We start from the raw sequence: 17,642 nt of genomic DNA on the forward strand, positions 1-17,642 counted from the left end.
TTCCATTTACATATTTTTTTACGTTAATGAAATTTTTAACTTTTCGCTCCAGTTTCTTGGGATTATTCATTTAATATTATTCACATTATATTAAATGAAATAAATCAACACTATAATAAAATAAGTTTCGCGTAGGATAATGGATACAGCCCTTAGATTGAAAAAATAAAACATATATAATTCGTCATAACTTTCACAAAAAAATCATTGAAGTTCAATTATTATTATTGACTTTAGCTCTAAAAAAACCCCATTTTTTTAAGGATGTTAAATGATTCAGTTTACAAATGAAATTTCATAAGTCGAATGAGACAACGGAATGACTCGCCTCTGAAATCAAAGTTGAATAGTTAGTCAAACAAGTAAATAGTTAGCCAAGCAAGGCCAAACAAGTAAACGTCTGCGCTGTATTCGCAGTATTTTTTATTTATCGATCCAAAATTTATTCTTCATATAATTTAGGGTATAATGTAGGTCATATTTCGATAAAGATTTTACGCTCTTTATTATTTTTATGTTTTTGCTTAAAATTACCAATTTATATGATTTGATACATAAATAATATGATGTTAAACGAGGTTTTTCACTGCTTTTTTTTCCATCTTCCCTGCCTCTCTCAACAAAAAAAGAATAAGTTTAATACGTTGAATGCTATGGGGGTCACCGGTGACCGGCACTGAGTTTGTTCGTAGCACCACGGGGGTAACCGGTGAAGCCAAGATTATTAGAAACACATAATTCGAGTAAATTTTTAATTTTTTTTATATTATTATCGTTACTAAAAAGGTTTGAAGAAATTAATGCAATACATACTGAGAAAATCATTTTGGCCAGACGGGTCCTGTAAAATGACAATTTGGTCCTGTAAAATGACATAAACAAATATTTATCTTGATTTTGTAGCTTGTTGATAGAACTTTGTGTTATTGTCGACCAGTGCTTTAGAGGGGGGAAAATGACCTTTCAATCTGTAACCACAGATTGTTTTTAAGCACGGAATTTTTGCAAGATTCAGATTTTACATTATACAAATTAGGTTATTTCTTAATTTCAGGTCCCGCAGAGAACTGATCGTTAAGACACGGTTCCCAGCAGATCACCGAAGTCAAGCATCACGGGTTGCTGCCAGTGTGCTGGTGGGTGACCACTTTGATTAGTCTGCGTAGGGACCGAGGGTGTGCGGTATTGGTTCTCGTTAAACTGTTCTAACGTAAAGTGCTTGACTTCGCCGGCAGCTTGTCGGGCTACCAAGGCAGAGAAACCTTCCCCTCTGCAGAGGATTAAAATTGTGATGGCATGTCTTCAGATAATCCTCAGGGATGTTTCCCAGACCGTCGCCAATAGTTCATTGTGCAGCTCTAGTGCGACGTAAATGAACAACAGCAACAACATCTTAATTTCAAAGATTAATTTCTCCTCGAAATCAAAGTCTTTGCCGATTTCAATGTTGCTGTTGTCCGCCATTGCTTCTGTCGTTAACGTTACGTTGTAATCCAACTGCAGTTGATTCGGACGGCAGTTGCCGTTCAAGCTGACAAGCGTTCAATGACTCAAAAATTAACCAATCAGAGATTAGCGCTCTCTTCAAGCTAACGTTTTGCATCGTCGATCTGTCCTAAGAAACCAGGCATTGAAATACATCGAGCGGACTTTCGTAAGAGTAGTCCAATCAGACTCAAAATATGAATTGTGTTTGAATATGATTTCTTCACTAAACAAACATTAACAGTAATAAATTGGTACTAACAAGTGCTTTTTTGTTTTACCGTGAGTTCGAACATACATACAAGTGCTTTTTTTATATCACTGCACTACCTTTTTCAAAAAGTAGCTCTTTACACTACGAAAAATGTAAATGCTACAGTAGTTTTATTACTCCGCTCTCAGCTTTCCCTTATCGGGTTCGAACGAATTTTAGAATTATGCCCCAACGCGCTCAAGTGTTCAATACAGGCCCAGACATTTTATTTCATTTTGTAACTGTCGTTGAACAGCCGACCCAATTTTATGGGTTTACGACAACTAATATTCAACTCCGTAGCCTTGTAATTTTGAACCCAATCCAGAAGACAAGGGAACTCCTGGATCGAGTGGTGGGAGAAATTTTGCCTTCGTGGAGGACTTTTATTTTTTGATGGAGTTAACCCGCATTTGTGTTACATGGAGAGGAAGACCACGAGAGCCTCTCATGGTTAGCTTGAAGACAAGGGGACTCTAACCCATGATCCGTCTACTACTGAGGATATATCACGTTAGCACTGAGGTCGGTGAAAGCCGGATGCGGAATTCATATCGAATGGGATTCGAACCCGGTTCGCCTCATTGGAAGGCGAACGCTCTATCCCCTGAGCCATTGCGGCTCAAGCTCAGACATTGACAATATCCATAAACAATTAACAACAATTAGAGTGTACATGTTACATTGAATGATCGAAATCAAGAGAACGTCGACTTTCACCGGTGAATTGTCAACAATCATATGATCGCTTTGGTGAATGTCCAAAATATTTGTTATATCCGATTTAATATTAATTTATTCATTGATATTATATTTATTCGCTATTTTAATATCTGATGAGGATAGATTAGGAGAAACACCAGTGCTCGGAGTACCGGTTAAATGTATTCCGGGCATTGGCACTGAACCTTAAAAAACATTGATGTAGGGCCTACTGGGCAGTGGCACTTAACTAGACCTTGTATATATTTCGGACATATACCAAAGTGAATATCAATACCTCTAGAGGTACTGGATTGGAGATCGATCGTTCTCTGATTCAGGTAAAAATTACGATCTGTGGATGGATGTATGAATGGGTTCGCCCTATAAACGGGTGCAGCGAATGGGTGTGACAGAAGTCGAATTCTTGGCCATAGATGGCACCACTGGAAAACAAGAACAATCGCACCCCTCTGCCTAAACAAGCATACGAAACCAACCAATCAATCAAAGTGAATATGTGATTGTCAACATGAATCGGTGGAAGTCAACAACCACCGATTTCGGTCATTCACAGCGATAAACATAAAAATCAACTTGCCCTCCCTGCACTTAGCTGGCAAGCTTTAAACGAATCTTGCCAGCAATTTGAAAAATATATATATTTTTCCACTTCATATAAAGCTCAATGATTGTCGCCGTGTTTTTATAAGGATATATATATGTATATATATATTCAAAAACAATGTTTCATATTAACCTGAAAGTTAATTGTACCATTGTTCTGCTGATCGCAGGTCCGAAAGACGTAGTGAGCATACAGAGACGCATCTAGAAAAGAAAGAGAAAAAATGCAATTAGAAAATGAACTTTACTGAATTATTTTCTATCACATTAAATGTTAGAAAGCTCTGCAATTTTCAGGAAATTAAGAATGGTTGTAGGAAACATGTGATGGAGAGACTGCTTTTTCAATCGAGAACATTGCTCCCTATCAGGATTGGGATATAGGAGACATTTTATATCGTGATATTTCGTCTGTAAGACATCGCGATATAACACACGTTTGAATATTGTTTGATTTGAAACAAGTCTACACAATCAGAAACCTTAAATCAATCTAAAATCACTAAAAGAAATAATCAATATTTGACAAAAAAAATATTTCATTATAAAGAATACTCTTAAAACATCAATAAAATTGCTTAATTGTTTAATTACAATAATAAAGATGAATTTAGTTAAGACCGAATTCTAAAAGTAAAAAAAAGAAAATCAAGAATAAGCTTTGTTTTAAATTTTTCTTAAATTAAAAACGACTTAATATTTAATGGTTAAAAAATAATAATAAAATTCTCTCCAAATATTTTAATCGCATGTATTGTAAGAAATATTTTAAAATTGAAAAAAAGATAGGTTAAAATCAAACAAAAGTAACTATACACTGAAAAAAAAAATTTTTAAATTAATTTGAAAAAAAAATTTTTTTACATTAATAACGAATTTCGTATACCAAAAAAAAAAAATAAAACGAAATAAATAAATATATAAATAAAATAAAATGAAATAAATAGATAAATATATAAATAAAAAAAATACAATAAATAAATAAATATATAAATAAATAAAATAAAACAAATAAATACATAAATAAAATAAAATAAATATATATATGTATATAAATAAAATAAAATAAAATAAATAAATAAATGTATAAATAAATAAAATAAAATAAATATATAAATAAATAAAATAAAATAAATATATAAATAAATAAAATAAAATAATAAATATCACAACAGAATCGTATTTAATAATTATCGTTATGTATTGCGATACTATCTTTTTAATTTGTTATATTATCGATAATGATCATGATATTACAGTATTCGATAAATATAGCTATAGATATTAATAATGACCGCGATATTTCCTTGTTCGATACGTATTTTTATTATTAAAGGGCTTGATATTATCGCATTTGATGCTCCTACGTGCATTATCGTTAGCCAGTGACCCATATGGACCAGAATCTGGCATTGTTCGTGTAAGTTGGTTAACTTAACATCATGGTCCCTATTACTGATAAGTAGGGGAGAGGGGGGCACATGTGAACAAGGGGCTCACGTGAACATGGTATGTTTTACCAATATGATTTGAAATAAAAAATCTTACAAAATTTTCAATTGATGGCAGTACTAGTCCTACCTCTCTGCAAAACTTTCAGAACAATGAGCCATTTTGTTGTTATATTCTGACAATTTCTTTGTATCAGCTGGTGTTGTATATATTATAATCACTCGCTTCTTCATGTGAAAGTATAGTATAAATCAACTGATAAGCTAAAATTAACTATTGCAGACCATTATATAAACATTCAGGTAAGTTCATGAAGAAAAAAAATTTTTTTTACTCAATTAAAATTTCTTTATTTTTCAAGTTAGGTTTAGGAAAGATGATGGGGGCACTTGTGAACAAAACATTTGGGGCAGATGTGAACAGTTCACCTGTGCCCCTACATAGTATTAAGATTATTATCCTCATGATATTATAAGTTTTAAAAATATGTATGCAATTAAAATAATTATTCTTTAATTTTCCATAATTAATTTGTTAATTATTAATTTTTTCTTTTAATTTTTTTTAATTAAATGCATCACGCATATTAACTGATACACCTGAGAAAGATAAAATTGCTGAAGCTACAAGTGAAAAGATAGAAAAATAAAAAAAAAAGCATGAAAGAGTATTAGCAAAGACAGAAAAAGACCCATTACAACTCCTGAGGAACATGAAGTTGCCAAAAACCCAACTGCGGAAAAATTATTGTACAGCGGAATTTTTTTTTCTTACTGACAGTACTGTTGTACAATTTAAATTCACATAGTAAGCTACATGCCCTGCAGTATAATGTGTATCTGTATCTGTCATATTAAGGATTGCTTTCTTTGAAATATGATGATAGCTTTGTGTTTATAATCTTGTTCATATGTGCCCCAGGAAAGTTCACATGTGTCCCCCACAGGGGCACATATGAACAATTGAAGTCATTTTTCTAAAATATCATAAAGTAAGGAAATATTTTATTGAAAAATCTCAAAAAATTCCATAAGTTAAAGAAAAGACTATTTAAACATATGGACTTCTTTACTGTAAGAAATTGATGATATTTTTTGAAAATTGAAGAAATAAAAAAAATTGTTCACATGTGCCCCCCTCTCCCCTACCTAATAATATTTCTGGTGTAAAGGAAGAAAAAAAACTGATCTTTATTAGAAAACTAATTTTTATCATAAAATAGTTCATAATAAGGCAATATCAAGCAAATACTTTATAACAAAGGAGCAAAATTTTTATTTTTAAGCCTTTGAATTTAATCAATAATCAAAATAAAAAACACAATATCAATAGAGAATAATATAAACAATGTGTTGATGAATAAATACCGCATCATCCTACAATTACGGATAAATAGTTTATAAACACAAGAAATAATATTATTTCGTTTAAAAAAATTAAATAATTTACAGGTTTATTAATTTTGTGTGGATGATGGATTAATATAAAATTCGTAAAATATTTCGATATAGATTTTAGCTGATATTTTCGATCTTTCTTGTTTTTTAATGCAATCACGTGGTTTTTCTGTCCAATGAGAGTCCACAAAAATATATATACAGAAATCATAGTAATTCAAAAAAGTAACAAAATTCACTGAATTAGCTAATTTACTAATTTCACTAAATTAGCACATCCGCCCATTCTTAAAAGGAAAGGTATCAGAAGTGTCACTTGCCAATTGGGATGAATTTCTTTTTTACAAATAAGTTCGGATTTCATATATGACATTAATTTTGTGTAGTTCGAAATAATTATTAGTTAAAAATTATCAGATATATCACAGATAAGTTATAAATTATCCAACAGAAGAAGAGTAAGAGGTTGTTTTAATCTCCGTCATCGAAGTTCTTTATTAGAAACTTAAATATTTGCGTTTTGAAATGCCAAATATTATAGATGTAAATAGAAAATTGGTATAAAAATTCGATTGTTTTTGGGTAATAAAACTACATTTAAAATATTTTTTTAAATTATTTTTTTACGATAACAGTTTGTTTACTGAATTCTTAACAATAAACAGTTTATTTTTTTCAGTTTCTTACACTTTTTTTTGTTGCAAAAACAGTTTATTTGCTGAATTAGTACTCAAACGACAATTCATTGCTTGAAATTCACCTAATATATTCTTTGGTATAAACGTAATTTTTCCAACTGCAATCGCGTATTTACCAAAATTTCTTCAGCTGCTTTTTTTTTCAGCCCTAATTAATTGGACGGACAAAATATTATGTATCTAATATTATGTACTCCATTATATGTAGCCGGCAAATGAATTACCAATTTTTGGTGCAATGTGGCTCGTAATTTTTAACCATCTTATGCTCCTTTATTTATAAAATGTGAGGATACCCCTTTGCCCCCCTCCCGTTTCAGCTGACCCTGAAACTATTTTTCGTATAAATCATTTCATAAAAGAGTCTAAAATAAATATCAGAAGTTCTTTTTTAGAATGTTGAAGGTGTTTTCCCGAAAATAAGTTAAGATAATGATAATATTCACGAAAGAAAAGATCATGTAACCTTCGAATTCCTGTGTTCGTACAAGTCAGACATGGCCTTTCGTTTCATTGAAGGTCTCTTTCAATCAGTCACGCTTACTAAGAGAGAATATCTTTCCCTCCATTTTTTTTTTCTCCTTCTCCGCAAATGAAGTTAAAGAAAGTAATTTATTATTAATAATAAATATTAAAATTAAAGAATAAAATTGAAATTAAGGAATAAAAATTAAAATGTATATCTTTAAATTAAGAAAAGCGTGAGGGCTGCCGCAACAGCTTTAGATGTTATATTAACGTTTTATTTTGTTATACTCAACGTTATATTTTGTTGTGCTACGCAAAAATTATGTGATTTATAAACTTAAATTTAAAAAGGTGCAAAGAAAAAGAAAGAACAATGGAATAAAAAAAATTATCATTTGTGAAAATCATTAACAGTCAAACTTGTAAAAAAAAATACCATACGGAAACCCTCTACCGGCCGCAGCAGTGCAACAGAAATGAAATTCGGTATACTAAAAGGGCTATATTTGTTTATGAACTTGAAACTGAGTTTTTTTTAAAATTTAAGTTATTTAAAGAGTTTTTGTAACTTTAAGTGTGTGTTTTTTAGCTATTTCTTTTCTTTCTCTCTCTCTCTTTCGTTATTTTACGTTACATTTTCTTTCGTTGCACAAAATTTGTGAGATTTAGAACTTTGAAACTACCGAGGTGTATAGTAAAAAGAACAGGGAGTATGATGGAACTTAAGATTTGACAATTAGTTCGAAAATAGACAGAGAGGATGAAGATAAGATATAACACCGGAGAAAAAAAGACATCAGTTCCAGAAGGGGTCTATAAGTCTGTCTTAATCCAATTTGACATAAAGTACTTTCTCTCAAGTAACTAACTGGAACAGTTCGTAAAGAATCCTCTGAAGATTTAATGACGGAGTTCAAAGGTTCGAATCAGGAACTCACCATCTTGCAAAACTATTATGATCGGCTGGCCTCTTATCATAGTGAAAATCAAATTTCTAGACCCTGGCCTTTTTCATTGCAAATAAAGTAAAATTATTTAAAAGTAAATTTGTAGTGTTACGTGTTAAATGACGTTACTTTCCATTTAATCATGGTTAAAAAATTTTAATCCCAAATTTTAAAACGTAGTTTAGTACTGTATTATTTTTATCTCCTATTCAATAATACCGCCAGGGACGTGCAGTTTTTTGGAGGTGGGCAATGTTACGAATTTGTAAGTAGGTGAATAATTTTTTAAATATTTTCTTGTTATGAGGCTTAATATCTCAAACAGACCCTAAATTAACAATTTAATTAGAATGTAATTCTAGCATTATTTAAAGAGGAAATAACGTCTAACGTATTTATTTCTCATGGAATACTCAGNAACGTCACTGGATTTTTTTCTATCTATTTACCATGTATTGATTAATGGTCAAGAATTCCATACGTTTAGTAAAGATAAATGTAAGTTTTGCTTTATTTACGTATTTTTTGTGAAAATAAAATTGACTTTAAATTTATTAGTTTCAAAATATACCGAATTTCTAACAAAATATTTAACTAACTCAAGTTTTAAGTCGTCGAAACATTGCTTAACTTTTTATTTAATTAAAAAAAGATTTTTCTTTTTAAGTAACAGCCACATTCTTAAAAAAAAAAAAATTAAGGGTAACTTTCTTTAATATTTCAAAAGTGAAAACAGCTCAAGATCTAAAGAATTAAAAATTTAAAAAAAATAATAATGAAAGAAAAGAAAGTAACTCATATGTATTGAGAAATTCTTAAAAATTAAGAAAAAACGGTTAAAAAATTAGCAAAATACTCTTGATTTTAGTATAAACGATTTAAAATAAAAATTAAAAAATGGATTTTTTTTTATTACAAATAATAAAGTTGAATTAACTAATGGCCGAATATCAAATAAATAAATGTAAGCTTCGTTTTAATTTTTTAAAAATAAAAACGACTTTAGATGTTTTGATTTAAAAATATTAAAACGCTATCAAATTATTAGACTTACGTGCATTGAAAGAATTGTTAAAAGAAAAAAAAGTACAAACAAACAAACTTTAAATAACAAAATATAAATTTTAAAAATCCTTGTTTAAACTGTACCACTAAAATGGGGGAAAAAAAGTCGCACTAATGGCAATTTTCTATACATATTTTTTTTCTTAAATAGATGAGTTTCGAACGAATAATGCATAGTGATTGCAAAGTAACATAGAAGTTCTACTGAAATTATTCCTTAAGAAACTTGTTTAAATCCAGAAAGAAAAATAACTGACGAAATAATGTAGGGCTATCTCAAAAAAAAAAGCAGAAGTCCTATAAAAAATAATTTACTTAAAAGAAATGCTGTTAAATCTTGGAGAAATAATGCACAGCCATCGCTAAATAACAGCAGTTCCACTAAAAATCTCGAAAAAAAGTGCAAATTTTTTTTTTTTTAAAATTCATTGCGTTCTACATTCAGACAGCGATTCACGCACGAAACCGCGACTTATTCAACGCTTGCTTATTCAAAATTTAAAACGAACATAGCAAAATTGCTTTTGTCATACGCTTAACAGCGTTAGCGTAAGCAAGGATCCTCACATGCTAAATCGTTATATCAATAAATCACGAGCATCTTCTTATATCGGCAGCTTAAGTCGTAAATCTGATGCACCGCTTGAAACGAAAACAGCTACTATCGGCTTGACGATCACTGCGGTTAATCGATATTTCTTGATATATCGATGTATTAAAACTCGGATATGTATTGCACTACGCGATATATCGACTAGTCCTATTCCCTATAGAAAGTGCTGCAATTTAACATCACGTTTAATGATCTATATTGCAAATTATATTGTGATAATTTTCCATTTTAAGACATTTATAATTTTTACATTGGTTACGAATTTCGTATACCAAAAAAATTATAAAACGAAATAAATAAATATATAAATAAATAAAATGTTTATTATACTGGACAATTAAAATTAAATTAATTTTAAGAGGCTACAAATATTAAAAAGTAACTAAAAAATATTTAACTAATCCAGTATAAAAGGTCATACATCCAAACTATTCCGTNTAAATATATAAATAAATAAATATATAAATAAAATAAAATAAATAAATATATAAATAAATAAAATAAAATAACAAATCTCACAACAGTATCGTATTCAATAATTATCGTTATGCATTGCGATACTATCTTTTTAATTTGTTATATTATCGATAATGATCATGATATAACAGTATTCGATAAATATAGATACATAGATATTGATAATGATAGCGATATTTCCTTGTCCGATACGTATTTTTATTATTAAAAGGCTTGAAATTATCGCATAGAAGTCTTTGAATTTAAATAATAATCAAAATAAAAAACACTATCAATAGAGAATAATATTAACAGTGATGATGAATAAATACCACATGATCCAACTATTACGGATAAATAGTTTATAGATAAACACAAAAAAAATAATATTTCGTTTTAAAAAAATAAATAATTTACTGGTTCATTAATTTTGTATGGATGATGGATCAATATAAAATTCATAAAATATTTCGATATAGATTTAAGCTGATATTGTCGATCTTTCTTGTTTTTTAATGCAAACACGTGGTTTTTCTGTCCAATGAGAGTGCACAAAGCGATATCTTCGTATACAGAAATCATAGTAATTCAGCCAAATAACAAAAAACAAAACAAAAAAAATTTAAAAGCAAATTTGCTGAAAATCACTAATTAGCACATCCGTCCACTCTTAAGGAAAGATATCAGAAGTGTCACTTGCCGATTGGGATGAATTTCTTTTTACAAAGAAGTTTGGAATTCATATATGACATTAATTTTGTGTAGTTCGAAATAATTATTAGTTATAAATTATCAGAGATATCACAAATAAGTTATAAATTATCCAACAGAAGAAGAGTAAAAGATTGTTTTAATCTCCGTCTTCGAATTTCTTCTTTTTTGGAAAACTTAAATATTTGCGTTTTGAAATGCCACATATAAAAGATGTAAATATAAAATTGGTATAAAAATTCGATTGTTTTTGGGCAATAAATTCTTAAGTTCCTGGCATAAAACTATACTTAAAATTTTTGTTTTAATTACTTTTTTTACGACAACAGTTTATTTACTGAATTCTTAACAGTAAACAGTTTATTTTTTTCAGTTTCTTACACTTTTTTTTGTGAAAACAGCTTATTTGCTGAATTAGTACTCAAATGAGAAATCGTTGTTTCAAATTTACCTACTTTTTTCTGTATAAACGTAATTTTTCCAACTGCAATCGCGTATTTATCAAAATGTCTTCAGTTCCTTACTTTTTTTTCCGGCCCTAATTAATTAAACTGACAAAATATTATGTAGCCAATATTATGTACTCCATTTTATGCAGCCAGCAAATGAATTACCAATTTTTGAAGGCAACGTGACTCGCAATTTTTAACCGTGTTATGCCCCGTTATTTATAAAATATGAGGAGACCCTTTTGGCCCCTGGTTCAGTGGTCCCTGAAACTATCTTTAATATGAATCACTTAATAAAAGAGTCTAAAATAAATATCAGAAGTTCTTTTTTAAAATGTTGAAGGTGTTTTTCCTAAAATAGGTTAAGATAATGATAATATTCACGAAAGAACAGATCGTGTAACTTTCGAGTTCCTGTGTTCGTACAAGTCAGACATGGCCTTCGTTTTATTGAAGGTCTCTTTCAATCAGTCACGCAACTATCAATCTTTCAATCAGTAAGGGCAACCGCAACTGTCTCATATGTTTCATTAAAATTTTGTTAATTTTGTTTGTTAATTAATATTTTGCTATACTTAACGTTATATTTTGTCTCGCTACGCAAAAATTATCTGACTTAGAAACTTGAAATTAAAAAGGTGCGAAGAAAAAGGAAGAACAATGGAATAAAAAAAATTCAACATTTGATAATTAATTTGAAATACACTGTCAACAGTGCGCATGCGTCGTCATTGCTTGCGTTGCTATGGCGACCGCTGCTGTTTTGCTTTTCATTTTTACTAGCAGGCATTTTTAATGTATTTACATGATAATAATTTAAAGTATTTTCATATTCCTTTTATTATTAACGTATAATTACTGGCTTGATGGTGATTTCAATATAAATATGAATACTGAAGAAGGAAAAGTATTTTGTGACGTCTTGAAACACGTACATAGGCAGGATATGAAAAACCAATCCGACGACAAACATCAATGGAGACAGTTTTTGCAACCCATGATTTGAAATGTTGTGGCGTTTAACGGAGTCAATCCAGAAAGAAAAAGCATTCGACCAATGAGAAACCACTAATCGTAATAAGGCGAACACAACTTTTTTGTTGATTTGTTTTTAAAAATTTAAGTTTTTTTTTTAAGTTTTCGTAACTTTGAGAGTATGATTTTTAGCTATTTTTTTTCTTTCTCTCTCTGTCTCTTTCTCTTCGTTCTACGTCACATTTTGTTTTGCTGCTCAAAATTTATGAGATTTAGAACTTTGAAACTACGTGTGTATAGCAAAAGCTACGTGTGTAGCAAAGAGTACAGGGAATATGAAGAAGCAAAAAAATTTTAAGATTTGACAATTAGTTCGAAAATAGACAACAAGACGGCAGAGAGGAAGAAGTCAAGGTATAACACCGGAGAAAAAAGACACTTGTTCCAGATGGATGATAAAGTCTGTCTTAAGTCCAATTTGACGTGGCGAACTTTCTCTCAAGTAACAGTCTAACTGGAATAGTCCGTAAAAAATCTTCTGAAGATTGAATGACAGAGTTCAAAGGTTCGAATCAGGAACTCACCATCTTGCAAAACTATTATGATCGGATAGCCTCTTATCATACTGAGAATAAAATTTCTAGATCCTGACCTTTTTCATTGCAAATAAAGTAAAATTATTTCAAAGTAAATTTGTAGTGTTATGTGTTAAATGACGTACGTTACTTTCCATTTAATCATGGTTAAAAAATTTTAATCCCAAATTTTATAACGTAGTTTAGTACTGTATTATTTTTATCTCCTATTCAATAATACCGCCAGGGACGTGCAGTTTTTGGGAGGTGGGCAATGTTACGAATTTGTAAGTAGGTGAATAATTTTGTAAATATTTTCTTGTTATGAGGCTTAATATCTCAAACAGACCCTAAATTAACAATTTAATTAGAATGTAATTCTAGCATTATTTAAAGAGGAAATAACGTCTAACGTATTTATTTCTCATGGAATACTCAGTTCTCATGGAATACTCAGAATTTTTTAAGACTTGGCGATAATCTTTTTTTGTCTTGGCGTTACTTGGTGACCATTTTGGAGACAAAATGATAGTTTTGGAAACTGAATTTTAAAGTGATCAATCCAATATTTACGGAGTTATACGAGAATCGTCTAGTAGAGTCACGTTGAAAGTCCCGGGTTTCATCGCGAAGCCTCTATGATAGGAGTGTACCTCGTCAGAAAGAGCAGTCTTGTGATAGTAGTAGTGTTCTGACCTGAGTTAGATCATTGGCCCGTCTGAGGTTCTGTAATTGAGCTGCATATTCTGAAAATTTTTGCTAATAAATTTTTGGTGTCTTAAAAATTGCTACATTTATTTCCATTGATACGAACTCCTGTAGTAGTGACAGTATGTTACATATTTTTTGATATTTATCTGAAAACGAGTACCAACGAACATTCGAAATCAGTCTAATATAAAAGCTGTAGCTGTCAAAAACACGAATTAGAACGGATTAAAAACACAACTGAAATATTAAAGCATGAACTAGAAAATAATTAAAACACAACTCTGTTTGAAAAAACTACCAATACTGACGTTAAAAACTCAACAACATTATAATAATCTTAAACATAACAGTTCTACCAAATAATAAACATCATACTCAAGAACAAATCAAAATTGAAAAACATCAGTGGCGTACNATCAAAACCAAAATGAGTTTACTTGTATGTATGTAACTGGTTTAATTAAATTACATCTAATTAATAAATTCCTCAATCACAAAACACCCCCCATGAAAAAACTATACCTACGTGCTTGGTGGCGTAACTTGATCACTTATGAAATACAACAATCATGAAGGCGCAATTAGATCACCCATCGTTTTGTAATTTTTATTATCGTTTTCAAATTCCAGAAAAATAAATGATCTCATCGCTTTTAATATCAGCCAATGAGCGAGCTTGATTTGTGAAATAATCTGAAAGGAACTGCAAAAGCAGTTCTGGGGTCAGCGTGCGCTGCGAGCAGGAATTGGAGCCCCCTAGTTCTTGGGTGTATTCCTTGACAAAGGTAATTTTTGCAGAGTTAAAGAGATTAAAAATGCGTGAAATAAACTGTGTAGAGAAAAAAAAAATGAAATGGTTTCACTGCTCTATTCACAGAAATGTTTCTCAAACTTTTACTTTACTTTCCTCCGAAAATGAACAGGTTCTTTGTATTCTATGAAGAGATATCATAGTCCACACCTCCCCTGCTTTCCTCTTCCATTCTTCTATCTCTTTGTATAATAAAAAAGAAAAAAAAATGTTTATCAAAGCGGTTTGGTAAACAACTGAAAAGAAGACAGTTTTTTTCCTTTTCTTTTCCTGGAGCCCGATTTCATACAGAAAAAGATTTGGAACTTTTCATAAAGGCGTATTAAAAAAAAGAAGTATAATTTCCTCGTAAAAAAATAAATATTTTTCAACGAGTTTAATTCCTTTAGATTTTCCTAAACATCGGGCAGAAAATAAATATCATCAAAAAAGTTATTGTTGCTGGAATTGCTGCGGAACAATGCATATTGTGGTAAATATTATAAAGACAATGGAACTATGCAGATTTATTTGCATATTTTAATAGAAAAATATTAAATACTATTTTAAGTGATTTAATGTGAAGTACTAAGCCTACTTCCTATATCATTTGTAACACTAAAAATGAGTTGGCTTCATCACCTAAGGCTTAAGTTAATTTAAATCTCTTCATACTGTTACTGTTAAAGTAATAATTCTGGCTATAATTATAATAACTAGATATTATTAATAGCAATATCCAGTTATTGTCAATAACAACCGTCTTTTATTAATATTAACTGATCATTACATTAGCCGTAACATTACCATACCACATCTAACCCTGCCATCGGACTTGAGGTGTTTAATGTGTTGACTTTATTTTAGTTCATTTTACCATTTTAGGTCAATCCTAACTTCTTTTCACCATGCAAAACCACAAACTGCCACAGAACTTAAGATACTGAAGATTTTTATTTCATTATCTTTATTACCTATTGGCAACATGGGTGTTGTTTTGGGTTTGATGGAGTACACACCTTATTTGGACGTCATCATACTTTTCAACTGTTTTCAAGGGTAATAGTAAACAGTGCGCAAGCGTCGTCATTGCATGCGTTGCTATGGCAACCGCGGCTGTTTGATTATTTTTTTCAGAATTCTTTTTTTCACTTTTCATTTTGTTATGTTTTAAGTTGGTGAGTTTATTTTTGAAATATGAGACCAGAGAGATCCCGTAAATACTTCTTGAGTTGTAAATAAAAAATAATTTCATCATGTGAATGATATTTTTGTTTTCGCTGTATTAATTTAGAATCAGAAATTCTAATCTACAGTTCGAACTGGATCGTTTTCAATACTAATAGAAAAATAAAGAGGGTAAAAAAAAATAGACAACCATTTTGCTAATGGGTAACCTGTGTTCGCCTTTTGGCGATCTCTATTTTTATTCCAACATTTCTCTCTCTCTCTAAAAAAAAAAGTTTAAGAATTTTTCTTTTTTACTTGAGTATTAATATCAATTTTCTCATTTCGAGTATTAATAACAATTGTCTCAAAATTATGATACTCGTGGATGTACAATTTTAAACTCATTTTCCACCGGGAAGAGCTCTAAACTATGTCAGGCCTTTTTCTTAACTTTGACTGCCGAGGAAGTTCCTTTTAACATGCTACAAAAATGATGCTTTCTAATTATGCATATTAATTTAACTTTCGGATTCCAAATTCGTTTCTTTGAAATATTATTTGTGATATGATATTTTATTCCAGTCTGTTGTTTTTGTTGTTTTGTGGTCTTTTATTTTTAATTATCCAAAATGATGCAAAAAAGCAAAGAAGAAAAAAAAATTCTTTCACACAAATAATGTTCTATCTCGTAGCCCGTTCTTCCAAGTGGTTTGATGCCACTTTTTAATAAATTCGTTATGGTCAAAAAATGGTTCCTTTTTAGGATGATTTTTATGCGATTTTCTTTACTTAATTATTATTATAATTATTTTTTCATTTAAGAATTTTGTTACGATGAAAATAGCACGTGCTTCTTGAGGAATTTGATTAGATATGCTCCTTATGATGGGAAAAAAAATCGTGTTTTACTGGGAATTCGATGTATTGCTCTAATGTGTTTTTTTAATTTCATAAGCTTGTCATAATTAAAAAACAAAATCTTGCTTCCTGTAGATTTTAATGAAATTTTTTTGTCGATACCAAATTTCATTTAATTTATGGTTATGTTAGGATTAAAAAGGTGTTTGCTCAATTTCATAGAGGCAAAAAAAATAAAAAAAAAATAAATAAAAATAAATAAAAATTAAAAGTTTTACTCAAAATTCTTTAAACTGTGATATTGAAATAATTACATCAGACATAATATGATTTTAAAAATGTCAAATAAATAGAATCACTTTCTCATCAATAAATCAAGCTCGTCGTTTTCTACGATATTTGTGACGAAAATTTGTATTTCACCATGTCACGTGACATGTATGATATCCTGATTTTTTTTATTTTTAAAGTTAACTAAAATGAAATTTGTTTCATGAGAAAATTTTGGTACTTAATGATCATAAAAATCACGAAATAAAGTTCGCCAAAGTACGAAGTTCACGTACAGTCAACATCATATTCTGGTTTATACGTAGCTACCACTATAGCAATTAAATTACAGTTTACTAGTATATAAGACATGTTAACTCGATCCTATCTCTTATTAGTAAATAGCCAACTAACATCTTTATTAATCGATAAATTTTTATAGTTAAAAAAATAAATAAAACATATTTTTATTAAGTTCCTAACCTAGTAATTTACCAATTTATGTTTTTAGTTGATATCTGTTTGTGCTGTCCTTTAAATGTGTTGTCTTTTCCTTCTCATCTCATTTCTTTCATTTTAATTAATTACCAACTATTAATCTAACTAATGAACTAATTGTAATAATATAGGCTTTTGATTCAATATTTAATTCATTTACGGAGGTGGCTTTAGTGGCCAGGTACTCCGTGTTACCCATTATTAATTTCCGCAGTTTCGATTCTACCAGGGGGTACTTCTTGATACTGTCAATAACAATCACCCCACATTGGTGACTTTGGGACGCGATTTCAACACGCCTACCTAGACAGAAATGCCCACCTGTATATGAACACGCCTAGTTTGATGGGTGGAACTCAGTGAACGATTGATTTGCAATTTGGGACTACAACATTTTCCTTCTCGTGTTGTTGTTACTCAGTCTCAATCAGGCACAACGGTGCTTTTAAACATGCAACTGCTAATAGCAACA

General features: G+C 30.0%; 1 protein-coding gene across 1 annotated transcript in view; it reads right to left on the reverse strand.

Annotated features, from left to right (window-relative positions):
* The window catches only part of LOC107449361 (A-type potassium channel modulatory protein KCNIP1), a 136,352-nt gene that overhangs the window by 50,606 nt on the left and 68,104 nt on the right, over positions 1 to 17,642 (reverse strand). The window contains exon 4 of the mRNA XM_071179066.1: positions 3,201 to 3,271. Within this exon, the coding sequence (XP_071035167.1) occupies positions 3,201 to 3,271 (71 nt within the window). The remainder of the gene's footprint in view (positions 1 to 3,200; positions 3,272 to 17,642) is intronic.

Source organism: Parasteatoda tepidariorum, chromosome 3 (assembly GCF_043381705.1).
Source record: "Parasteatoda tepidariorum isolate YZ-2023 chromosome 3, CAS_Ptep_4.0, whole genome shotgun sequence".
NCBI classification, from domain to species: domain Eukaryota; kingdom Metazoa; phylum Arthropoda; class Arachnida; order Araneae; family Theridiidae; genus Parasteatoda; species Parasteatoda tepidariorum.